General features: G+C 48.4%; 1 protein-coding gene across 2 annotated transcripts in view; it reads right to left on the bottom strand.

Moving 5' to 3' along the window:
* ABCB29 (ABC2 homolog 12) overlaps positions 1–10,753 on the bottom strand; it is a 31,457-nt gene extending 20,704 nt beyond the window's left edge. Inside the window, exon 1 of one of the 2 annotated variants that reach the window (XM_087378608.1) lies at positions 9,603–10,753. In XM_087378608.1, coding sequence (XP_087234734.1) covers positions 9,603–10,358 — 756 coding nt within the window. In that variant the 5' untranslated portion in view covers positions 10,359–10,753. The remainder of the gene's footprint in view (positions 1–9,602) is intronic. The other variant, XM_087378609.1, reaches the window with a different exon arrangement.
* Positions 10,754–12,318: the final 1,565 nt, after the last annotated feature.

Genomic DNA, 12,318 nt, shown 5'->3' with positions numbered 1-12,318 from the left:
TGTTGAAATCGCCACCAATGATCCAAGAATCTGCAATGGGAGCCCAAGAGAGTAACTCCTTCCAAAAAGAGACCCGCTCCCCTCTGTTGTTGGGGGCATAAAAATTGAGAAGACCAATCTTACGCCCTCCAACCAAAATAATGATCCATTGAGCTCTAGAGGGGGAGATAATACCATGACCAGCAACCAAGGGGAGAATAGAAGGAGAGACCGAAATGCAAGTACCTCCCCTTGTGCCCATAGCAAGCGACCAGAAGGTATGTCTTGAAAGCAGTTTGCCAGACTTAGAGCAATCACTGGCATCCAACTTGTGTTCCTGGATAAAAAGGATATCAATAGCACCTCCAATGACACCTGGATGAAGTTGATTCCGGGTCAGCTGCCTACGGCGACGGTGTGGAACTCCGCCTAGGCTCTGTATGTTCCACCTGACTATCCTCATCGACAGGAGGATGCTCGATGGAAAGGCTTACCCGACCTAGTAGAGGAGACCAGCTTCCCTTGGGCCAAAATAAACCTGCTGAGGGCAGGAAAGTCAACAGGTGAAAGGATCCCCACACGTGCTGAGGGGGAGGCCCTATCAAAGGAATCCCAATGACCGGGACCCCTAAGGTGGAGGGCACAAACTCCTCCTCATCCATGAAAGTCGCTGAATCTGCCAGTGTCAAAAAAGAATTCCTGAGAAGCAAGCCTAGCCGAGGAGTGCGAAGAAGACCTGCACTCCTAAAAAATGGAGGAGAAGGACCTGCCAAGCCTCTATCAGCAGAACTAGAGCTGGGGGCTGAGGCGGCCTGTGGCTGGGCTAAAGGGGGATCTAGAGTCCTCATCTGTGCATACACTCCCTCCGTCGTCCTGACTGTGGTAGAAACAGTCTGAGGGAAAGAAGCATCGGTAGCCCCCTCATGATCAAAAACCAAAGTGACGGGCTGGTGCATCTGAAGGTCCCTCCTAATGTGGAAATGTAGTGTCGAGGGCTGCAACAACATCCACCTCTGGAGTCTGGATGGCGTCTGTCTGAACCGGATCAAAGGTCTCCTCCTGAGATAAAGAAGCCGCTTTGATCGCTCTCCATCGTGGTACTAGGTGTGCTACGGGCTTTGGGCACCCTGCTGTCCCTGGTGGTCCTGGGGTGCGCGAAGCAAGGCGCCTGCTGCTCCTGGTGGTCCTAGAGTGCGTGGTACAAGGCATTGGGGAGGTGCAATTGAGGTAGTACGTGAAGGAGCCGCACCAGAAGACCTCTTGGGTCTTTTTCTCTTCCTTGGGCAATCTCTAGCAAAGTGCCCAAGGGTCCTACAAATCCTACACTCGTCCTGTCTATCTGCAATCTCGACTCTCTGTCGAAAGAGAGAGCCATCTGGACGCTAAAGCATGATGTGGTCATCTGAGATGTTAGGGTCAAAGACAATGACCCTAACTCAAGGCACCCCGTCCACTCTGACTGTCTCTGCCGAGGAAGAAGGCATGCCAGGAAGGAGGGGGATCTCAGTGACCACTCCGAATGTGCCTCCGATAGTAGCAAGAAGTCGATGGTAGACCTGAGGAAGACCAGGTGACCTAATGAACAGTGATGTGACCTGACTGTCCTCCTCAACCGAATCGAAGCCCAAGGTGTAGGGCAAAAGAAAGATCCTCCTCGAACCCAAAGCCAGAGGATTAGCTTTGAGAACAAGGGTTGTGGACTCGTGGGAGTCGAAAACCACTTGGAAGAATCCACGTCCCAAAGGCCGAATATCCCTGAGGTGTGGGACGAGATCTCTTGGTAACGCCGCCAGCATCCAGTCTCTAGCCTGGATCTAGAAGGATGTGACCCAAAGATGCGGGCGAAAAGTGATGTGGAGCCCTCTAGTTCCACATCTTTCTTGAGCTGCTGCAACTCGTCTTCTAAAAAAATGACAGTTCTCGCGGCCGGTGGAAGTGGACGAAGATTGGCTAAATGGGGATCCATTCGCCAATCTTTGTGAAAAGGCCGATTCAAACACTAAAAAAGATCCGTCCATGAAAATGCTGCCCGGGACGCCCTCGAACACGGGCACTGGAGGAAGGAGAACATGAGAGGGTAGGAGTGAGGGAAAGAGAAGGAGAGGAGGCGGGGGGGGCTGCGGGGGGGAGAGGGGAGCGAGGGTAGGCTGCGGGGAGCAACGGGGGGAGGGAGGGGGGCGGGGGGAGGCGGAGGGGAGCTGCAGATTAGGAAGGGAGGGAGCAGGGGTTGGGGTGGGGGAGGGGGCTGGCGGGGAGGGAGAGGGTGGGCAGGGGAGAGGAAGGGAGGGGGCAGGACGCAGGGGAGGGGGCGGGTGGGAGAGCAGGCGAGGGGGCTGGCAGGGGGGAGAGGGAAGGCCGGGGGGGAGTGTGAAGGCAGGGGGGAGAAGGAGGGAGGGGGCGGGGGTGGAGGAGGGGGGCGGGGGGGCTGGCGGGTGGGGGAGAGGGAGGGCGGGGAGGAGGAAGGGTAGGCAGGTGGGCAGGCGGGGGGGGAGAGGGTGGGCGAGGGAGGAGGAGGGAGGGGGCGGGGGGCGGGGGGGTGAGGGTGAGGGAGGGCGGGGAGGGGGAGAGGGAGGGCGGGGAGGAGGAAGGGGAGGCGGGAGGGTGAGGGTGAGGGAGGAGGGAGAGGGGGCTGGCGAGGAGAGAGGGAGAGGGGGGGCAGCGAGGGTGAGGGAGAGGGAGAGGGAGAGGGGGCTGGCTGAGAGAGGGGGGGGGGGCAGAAGCTCACGGGGAGAGGAGCATCCATTGCACACATTTGCATTCTCACAAGTCTAGAACTTCACATTTGGTATTAGAGCGGCACGATCCAGTGCAGGGACGAGAAGAGGAAGAGAAGGGAAGACAAGAAGTGAAAGAGGATGAGGCGAACAACCAAAGCGGAGTCCGGACTGACAGGCAGCCATACCAGCAAATTACAGTGCCCAGAAACGGTGTTTCTGGGCACCCTTTCTGGGCACACGAAACGGTTCACTGTTTTGGCGCCGTTTTTTAAACAAGGAACAATTTCAATTGTGCCCCAAATCTGTGTCTCATTCCCACGCCAGCACGACTCTCTTCTCTGCTGTTCGGTCTTCTCCTCGCTCTCCTCTCAACCTACAGCCCTCTCAGCCCACTCTCTCTCTCTCTCCAGCCTCTCCTCCTTGCTCTCCTCTCAGCCTACAGCCCCCCTCTCAACCCATCCTTGCTCTCCTCCCCTCCTTGCTCTCCTCTCTAGCCTCTCCTCAGCCCTTGCCCTCTCCTTTTCTCCTTGCTCTCCTCTCCAACCTCTCCTTGCTCTCCTCTCCTCTCCTCCCCTCCTTGCCCTCTCCTCTCCTCCTTGCTCTCCTCAGCCCTTTCCCTCTCCTCTCCTCCTTGTTCTCCTCTCAGCCCTTACCCTCAGCCTAGATGGCTCCGGATGCATTTTGGAAATATGTAGATGAATTGGGGAGCTATAAGGGGTCTAGTGGTTCTAAAAAGTGGAAATGTAAATTCTATGGAATGAAAAAAATGGGAAGTGTCACGAGTGTGAAGGACCATCTTACCCATGTGCAAAACAAAGATGTAGGGCCATGGCCCTATGTTTCTCAAGATGTTAAGGAGAGCTGTGAAGAATGGAGGCGAAAGCATTTGGCCATTCCCAAAGATTCTCATCTGTGGAGCCATGAATGACGAGGAAGCTAGTTCAGTTGAGCAGTGGCAACAAAAGAGGGGCAGATATGCAAAGTCAAAGAGTGGCCATTCCTCAGTCGGTGTGTCATTCCCTTTATGTGGCATTCCATCTTTCGCACTGCATGAAGCATTGTCAAATTTGTGAAGAAGAGGCCAAAAGTTTTGAGCATATTCTGGGCCTATAGTAGTCTTGAGCTACTGCAGCCTGCAACCACCAGATTTGCATATACGTTTATTATGCTTGAGAGACTCCTACGAGTTCGGAGAGAGTTGGTACGCACTGTGTATTCAGATGTGTGGTTTCAGTGGGATAAGAGAGAGCCCTAAGGCAAGATCTTCTATGCATGCTGTCATGAGAGAGGAGTGATGGGTAGAGGTGAGGGTTTGATCAAAACTCATGGAGGGCAGCACTCTTGGCCTTTTACATGAGTACATAGACAAGATTTGAGAGTCTCTCAACAAGCAACAATACTTGAGAGGAGAGTTGTAAGTCTCCTTATGTTTTTCCTTATATGTATATTTTTAATTCACTCGAGTATTGAGTCTTGATCTTGACGCTTTACATTGGTCTTGACTCTTGACTCTTGTTTTTTGTCCATGGTTTGTTCTCTAAACGATTGAGCAGATCAGGGCTGTGTGGAATCAGCGATGGGATTGGTTTCACGAACCAATTTATTGCATCCTCTATGGCGAAATGAGGAGTAATATGAGAAAGAGGAGCTAGATGATGGCTTCATGACATACATCAGGGCGGTGATCCAATGGTGACGTGTACATGCAGGGCCGTAGGATGTCTATTGGCCTTCCGCAACCATACGGAGAGCTTTGGTCAAGAGACTGCAAAGCTTCAAGACTCATCTACAACATGTCTCATGGTGGAAGAAGTATGGAGATTGTGCTCCCACACTTGTAATTCACTACCCATACACTCAAGTTTCAGCTACATGTAACAATACAATGTGAGTTACAACTTACATTCTACTTAATTCTAATTTCTACGATCTAATTATGTGTACAGAAAGGCATTGCCATTCGAGTGCTCTCTCAAGATTGCAGTTCCAGTCCATGTGAGAGGAATTGGAGCACTTGGGCACTCTTCCATATAAAGAAGAGACGTAGGTTGAGTACCTCTCAACTAGAGCGGATGGTATTTTATCATTGCAACCTCCAGCTCCTTGATAGGAATGCCAAGTATCCGGAGCCTTCTCAAGTACAAGATCGACCTTGGAAAGGTGAAGTTCATCCCACTAGGGATGAGCAAGATATGTGCTCCTTACTCTATGAGGAGCTGACAGCATCAACCCGCACCACTCGCTCTTCCACCCGCTCTCAGAGGCAAAGATCGAGGGGGGGATCATCGCTTCCACTTCAGCAAGGTCAAAGGAGCAGGATCCTCTCCTATCTTCATCTGAGGCTGACACTCAGAAGTCGGAGGAGACAGATGACACCATGGATGCCAATGATGCTGAGGAGTGATTCTTGGAGCATGCATGATGCTATTACACTTACCTCTAGGATTTTTGTCAAATTTTTGGATCGGATATGGATCATGTTTTGTACTGACTACATCATAGACTATAGTACTTATTTTTATGATTTTATCATGTTACATGGATATGGATCATGGATCATGGATCCCGTTTTGTATTGACTTTTATGAGGCTTCAACCTAGGCCCTAAACTACTTGTTATTTATAAAGATGCAAGAGAGAAACAATTCAGATTAGAGAGTGCAGGCAGCCTGCCATGTAGGCAGCAAGTGCATCTGCTGCAACACGGTCTGTAGAGGCAGAAAAGTCATACGGAACATATACAGCTGAAAGACAAGATTGACGGGGCCATTCAGAGGCCATGCATGGTGTAGAGAAGGAGGTAGGGACAGATTTGGAGAAAGGGGGGATAGAGGAGCAGAAGGGGGAGAGTTAGAGGGGAAGAGGGAGAGGAAGGGTAGGAGAGAGAGAATGAGGTAGGAAGAGAGGGAGAGATTGAGAGGGAGTAGGGAAAAGAGAGAGAGAGTGAGTGAGCGTAGGCAGGAAGGAGGAAGGGAGAGTAGATAGGATTAGATGTCACATCAAAAAGTACATAGTAGCGGGTGGATGGAGACTTATATAGTCCCTCCACATTTTCCACCTAAAGGGCCTCCCCCTTCATTACAGCCATCCCTTCCCATAGAATTTTGCCCTCAAAATTTCATATGTGGGCTGTTAAATCGGTGCAGCAAACAGCAAATAATAATCAGCCCGGTAGGAGATAGGGATTGTCCTGGACAATGCTCTCTGGCTGCCATGAGTTCTCATCCTCAGGGAGTCCCTACCACTTGATAAGATACTCGGTGTAGACTTTGTTTCGGAGTACGTGATCCCTGAAACCCATGATGCGCTACGGAACATAGAGGATGTGGCCCTCCTCATCCATAGGTGGTAGCTCAGGAAGGACTTGGACATGCTGTCCGACATGTGGCTTTAGCAAGGACACATGGAAAACATTATGAATCCTGGAGGTCCTGGGTAGCTCCAACTCCTACGCCACCTCGCCAACTTTGCGGATGATCCTGTAGGGACCGGGCTAGGTCTCTCTGCCAAATGCATCTCTCCGAAATGATGGCATACCAAAGGGCTGAGAAGAGGACTGATCTCTCTCCCAGGGGTGTGGGCTGCCATATAAACCCAAGCCAACTCCAGGGATACTCGCTGGTGCAGTGAAAGGAGCACTAGTCGGATGCACACCAACGGGTCGGCCCAAAAGAGAGCTCAGCTTGCATAGATGCAGAAAGCTGAGAGCCAAAAGATGGCCTAACATCCTGCAAGAAGGTGCTCTGTGGCACAGAAAATGTATGTCCAGATAATCCCCAAGCTGGGGTACATGCAATGGTCCAGAAGACTGATGCTCATAGGCACGACGGGCATCTGTCATAACACCCCTGCGTGGAGCAGACAAAACATCCTGACTGTCTAAATGGTCCCCTTGCTGGGTGCGGGCTGCTTACCCTTATCCTGCATAGCAATGGCAGATGTGATATGCTGACCAATCTGCTGTCCCATCTGGACAAGAGCTATATCCTGCATAGCCATGGCTGTAGTAAGCTACTGGCTGAACTCCTGTCCTATCTGACGGAAAGCACCTTGGAGCATAGAGGAAAGGACATCAGAAATTGCGTCTGCGCTGCTTGCACTTCCCGGGATGCAGGAGAGAGAGGTTGAGTGGAAGGAACCTCTGCACCACCAGTGGATGCAACCACTGTGGCAGGCACTTGCTCATATTGAGCAGCCTCATCAGAGTCATGCGATATATCACGAGAAACACGCTTCGGTGCCATGGTGACTGGCCCTGGAGAGAGGAGCTCGAATGTACGCAAGGAGAAATGGATAACGAAAACCCTGCTATATAAGCCCCTGAGATAGTGTGGGGAAAACACGAAAATGTCGATGGAGAGGCTCAAAAGAAAGGTCGTCGAAGAAGCTTCAAAACGGAGCCAATGGCTCCAAACGGGCTCTGAAAGGTCCCTAAAAAGAGGCTAAAAGTGAACTGTTTACCCTCTTCTTCTTTTTTTCTTTTTTTTCGGAAGGGGTCCCTAAGTCACCTAGGACAATTAGTACAGCAATAACCTAAGACTCCTAAGGCAGTTAGGACTGTTGGTTAGTCTAACCCAACCAACCAATGATGTACTCAACCCTAGTTAGTTTGACCCAACCTAACCAGACCAAACTAATTAAACCTAAACAAGGTAACTTAACCCACTAACTAGCTAGACCTAACCAAACCTAAACTAACCTAACCAACTAGCAAATCCCACTAACCCACTGTAGTCAGGAACCTTAGAGGCTAAGGTTGCAAGTGGGCATGGACGGCGGCACATGGCGTAGACTGGCGCGGAACGGGTGGCGAGGCGTGTAGACGGGCGGGGGGTGGCATGACGACGACGCAAGCAACAACAACGAGCTACGTAGGCTTGGACGAAGAACTGACGGCAGCAGCAACGACTGGAGAGGAGCGGGCGACGCAGGTTGGAGAATAGCAACAACAGGATCCGGTCGCTGTAGTATGTGTTGGGCTGCATGAGGCGCAACGAACGATTCAGGCTAAGCAAGCATTTGTCGTTGATGTTGGAGTCGAGATTGAGCACCACTTATTGAGTTCATCGTCAGGCAACTCGTCTAGGATAGGCTGAGCAATTTGCTGTAGGAAGGGAAGAGCATCGATGACTTCTGCTCCCTGCTTGTCTGCTTGCTCCTGTGTCGTTTATCCCCACAATCGTGAACCTTGATAGTCGATTGGACTTTGCGTTGGACGTCAGACTCTCACATTGGTCGTACACGATGGATACGACTCCTAACTCTTGCGTTGGTCTACTTTTGGAGTCCGGAATGAAGGTGAATGGGAAAAACAATGGTGCCAGGGTCGGAGCTCTGATACCAATGTAGAGAAGGAGGTAGGGATAGATTTGGAGAAAGGGGGGATAGAGGAGCAGAAGGGGGAGAGTGAGAGGGGAAGAGGGAGAGGAAGGGTAGGAGAGAGAGAATGAGGTAGGAAGAGGGAGAGATTGGGAGGGAGTAGGGAAGAGAGAGAGAGTGTGAGTGAGCGTAGGAAGGAAGGAGGAAGGGAGAGTAGATAGGATTAGATGTCACATCAAAAAGTACATAGTAGTGGGTGGATGGCACATGGTCGGCAACAGCGGGTACACGATGCAGGGCTGCAGCATCATGTGGTACAGATAGTACTGCCGACTGGAGCAGTCTGGGACTGTACTTGTCGGCAGTAAAGTCACAGATCCAAGGGCAATTGCAGGTCCTAAAGACTGCAGGTGTTAGAAAACAGAGGTGGGGGTTGCTAGCTACAACCAACACTCCCACAACAGAAGATTATGTGAATGTTGCCCAAAAACCACTCAGTGCTAATTCAAATCTCACCTTTCCTTAATGTGTGAACTTGCAAGAGAAATGCAGACAGCTTTTGTACCAGGCTCAAGAGAGTAGAAACAGTAATATAGATTGATCCAAAGATGGAAAAAGCCTTGTACAAAGCTGTGCACAGTGTGCCACCATCTAGCAGCAAGGTTCTGCCTAGATGTGGAACCCTGTGACTACAGAACTGTTCTCCTACCTCCTCATGGCACCTTCAAAATACTGTCAGCAAGTGTGCTCTCCTAGAGCTTCAATGGGCTGCGTAGTGATGCCTTGCAAACACACCTCCTTGCTGCTCTGGTGGACAGCCAATGGTGAGGACCTGTTTGCTCCTTGATCCTTGACCTCTTTGCTACTTCCGTCTGCAACCACTGCTGAGCCACAAGTCTCCCCCGATTCCTCCTCCTTGCTGCTGTGCTGGCAGCCTGATGTGAGGACCTGTTGTAAGTGTTCTGGACCTCCCTCCTGCTGTGTAGGGAGCCCAATCTGAGGCAAAAGCGTAGAAAAGGGGTATGAGACAGATTAGAGAAAGGGGCTAGAAGAGCGGAAGGGAGAGAAGGAGGGAAATGGGGAAGGAGAGAGTGGGGGCAAAATGGAACCAATTTGATGTGGCATGCAAACATCATACCAGCACTAGACTTGCAAACGTTTCATCCTTAGCTGCAAAGACTCCCGCCTGTAGCTGATTCCCCTAAACCAATATTTACGGCTACTAATCTAGATTAGGCGGGCATAGATATATAACTCTATCTGATATCATTGGCCTCTAGGATATTCCCTAAACCAAGCTTTGCAGCTACTAATTAAGATTAGCCCGAGATATAATTCGAAGACAATTTTGATCAAACTTAGAACCCAAAAGAACAAATTATAGTGAACCACAACTGCTGATGTCAAGGGCTTCATAGCAAAAGAAGTGATAGCTGAACAGAAACAATGCTGTAGCTGGAAAAACTTTTAGCAGAAATCCATACTAAAACTAAGTGTACCTCCTACCGAGTTTCTACAATTGTGACAGCTATAATATGCATCACTTTAACTGGTTGACACTCTGTTGCAAACAGTGCAAATCCTGACCTCTAGCAATGAATACACGGTATCACCAGTGTCTTCTGCTTCTGCTGTCACTCTGTAAGCAATATCGCCTGAAGCTGTCCCATCTCTGCTCTCAAAGTACGCCATGTCATTCCCAAGGACATTCTCAAACACATGGCAGCGGATATCGTACGTCACTCTCAAGGCCACCTCCCATAAGAGAGACTGTTGGAAAAACTGAGCCATAGACCTTATAGCAAGGAGTATCATCATTAAAAAGCACTGTTTGCCAAGGTTTTGGAGGTCTCCCTTCCCTAAGAGGCTAGAAAGCTTTCCCGTTTGAGGAATGAAGAAAAAAAGGGCGACTACTGAAACTAGGGTACAGACCCATGCCTTGAAGATGAGTCTCCGATGTGCAAAAAGGAAAGGTCTAATAAGTGGCAAGGTCTGGCTCAAGGGTAAAATCCAACCAAAGCGAGCATTGGGTTCTTCTACTGCGACGTCTGGGAAAAGACCATTTGGAGTTGAAGAGCAGAGGACAACTCCAGGGGGGAGGGGAGGAAGTTTCTGATGGTGGCAAGTTTGGGGAAACCGAAGGATCCGAACTGGGTGCTTGCAAATTGTGAGAGGTTGGCAAAGGAGATGGTGATGGATTGGGACAGTAAGAGTAGCTGAAAGGGAGGGTTGATGTTGGGAAGAAATGGAGGGGCAGAATGTGAAAGGGAAGCAATGCAAGAGAAGAGGTGCATGAGGGTGCAGAAAGAGCTTGTTGGAGTGGCCACGCCAACACAACTCCATGAAGTTGAAGTCTGTTGAGTTGTCTGCCTCTTGGTATTGATTCACACTATTTCAGACTTAGCTCTGCCCATTTGTTTATGTATATATATATATATGGATATGTATATGCTACTCGGCCTACACGCTCTACTAACCCGGATGCACAGTGCGAGAGTCATAAGCTAGGCTGTGATTCAGTTCAGGCCCACGGTGCGAGACTCATAGGCTGGTATTCAGTTCAGGCATCAGACTTTCTTGAATCAACCAAAATTGTGAACACTCTTTCCGCCACCCAAGTGCTCGCATCACCACCGCACCCGTCTGCGTGGAAACAGGACCTAACAACTTGACCTACTCGACCTACTAAATTTAATTCGATGCCCTTCGTTCACAATTAAGCTAAACTTCTACTTGATTAAGCGACGTCCTCTCCGCGCTCACCGCCTCTCTCCGCTCTCATTGCGCCCCTTTGCCTTTTCTCTCCACTCATTCGCTCCCTTGTCCCACTCCCTCTCTCTACCTCCTTCCCCGACTCTTCCCCTCTCCACCTTCTATATCGTGGCTCAAGAGCCTTCAAGGTTCCAGAACGAATGTTTTGGAACCACCGCCACCGCCACCCCCACCGCCACTGGTTAATTGGCCTTAATTTTTTGCCATCAACCTTAGGTTAATTGCACTTTCAGCCCTCCACTCCCGCTCATGCTAATACAAATGACAGAATAAATTTCATCATGGTGCCTACTAGTAAGCGACCCACACGTTGTTGCGACAAAACATGATCCATGTGTTGTTGCTATGAAAATACATTGATATATAAAACACTTTGATTTTTAATATTTTAACTTGATAAATAATATAATTCTTTGAGCTATATCAATGTAGAAAAGGGTATTCGCTACATGCGTTGCTGTGGATGTAAACTTTACACATTTGCATATGAAATACCATTGATTTTAAACCGTTCAACTTTCTAACAAAGATGAATATTTGTATGTTATCAATTGTAAGAGGCAAAGATTGCTCATAATATCTATATTCCTACAGAGACAGTTTTAAAAAGAAGTCTATACAATGTTTTGTTCTTGTCTCGAATAGCATATTTGCAATTAATTTAATTTAAATGCAATTGAGAGTTTCTTGTATGGTAAGGAACATTAATAGTTGCAAAAAAATCATTTTCAAGATAACAACTTAGTCATTTGCAAACTAAGATGTTGTCTCAATGGGCGGTGTGAAGAAATCAATGCAATACCCATTGGGGGTGTGAAGAATTTTCAATGGGCGGTGTGAAGAAATCAATGCTATACCAATTGAAATTTGATATTCCTTTACTATGTAGTATCCATCCATCTGGAACACATAGTCCCAATATATGATACTGTCCAAGTAGTTAAATCCTCATCGTTGCTGCATGAAGTGGTATCTTTCTGAAATAGATAGACACCTTGCTCTATAATAGGGACAGAGATCTCGTACATCTCTATGAAATCCTCATAAAGATGTAATCTGAACATATGTAATTGTGGTAAGTGCCTAAATTCAATAAATTCAAGATTAAATCAAAACATGTATTTGCAATATGACTGAGAAAAATATAAATACATGTTTAATTTCATATCTTGATATTACCAATTATAAATGAGAAGAAGTGAGTTGACTATGAGATTAGATAATGGTAAAAGCATGAATTTTTACCCATATTCATAAGCATCTACTGCTTTGTTGATAGGGAAGTAAGGTAGATCAGGTGATGACCATAAAGGTGTGCTGTAAATAATGAAGGTAAGTCATTTTACATAACTAAAAATAAAGACATATAAAAATATTCATGAAAAAGTTATATACCTGGAATCTTCATGATTTCTCTCCATGGCATTCCCTTAGTGAATGTTGCTTGTAACACTAGCTTGAAGATACCAATCCAATACCAATGGGAACTTGACATTGTCTTAGTATGTAGTTTCCATCCATCTGGTACACA

Source organism: Dipteris shenzhenensis, chromosome 8 (assembly GCF_047967505.1).
Source record: "Dipteris shenzhenensis isolate YYH24624 ecotype China chromosome 8, Dip_SZ_1.0, whole genome shotgun sequence".
NCBI lineage: Eukaryota > Viridiplantae > Streptophyta > Polypodiopsida > Gleicheniales > Dipteridaceae > Dipteris > Dipteris shenzhenensis.
Note: the sequence above shows the minus strand (reverse complement) of the source record. Positions and strands in the feature narration are given on the sequence as shown.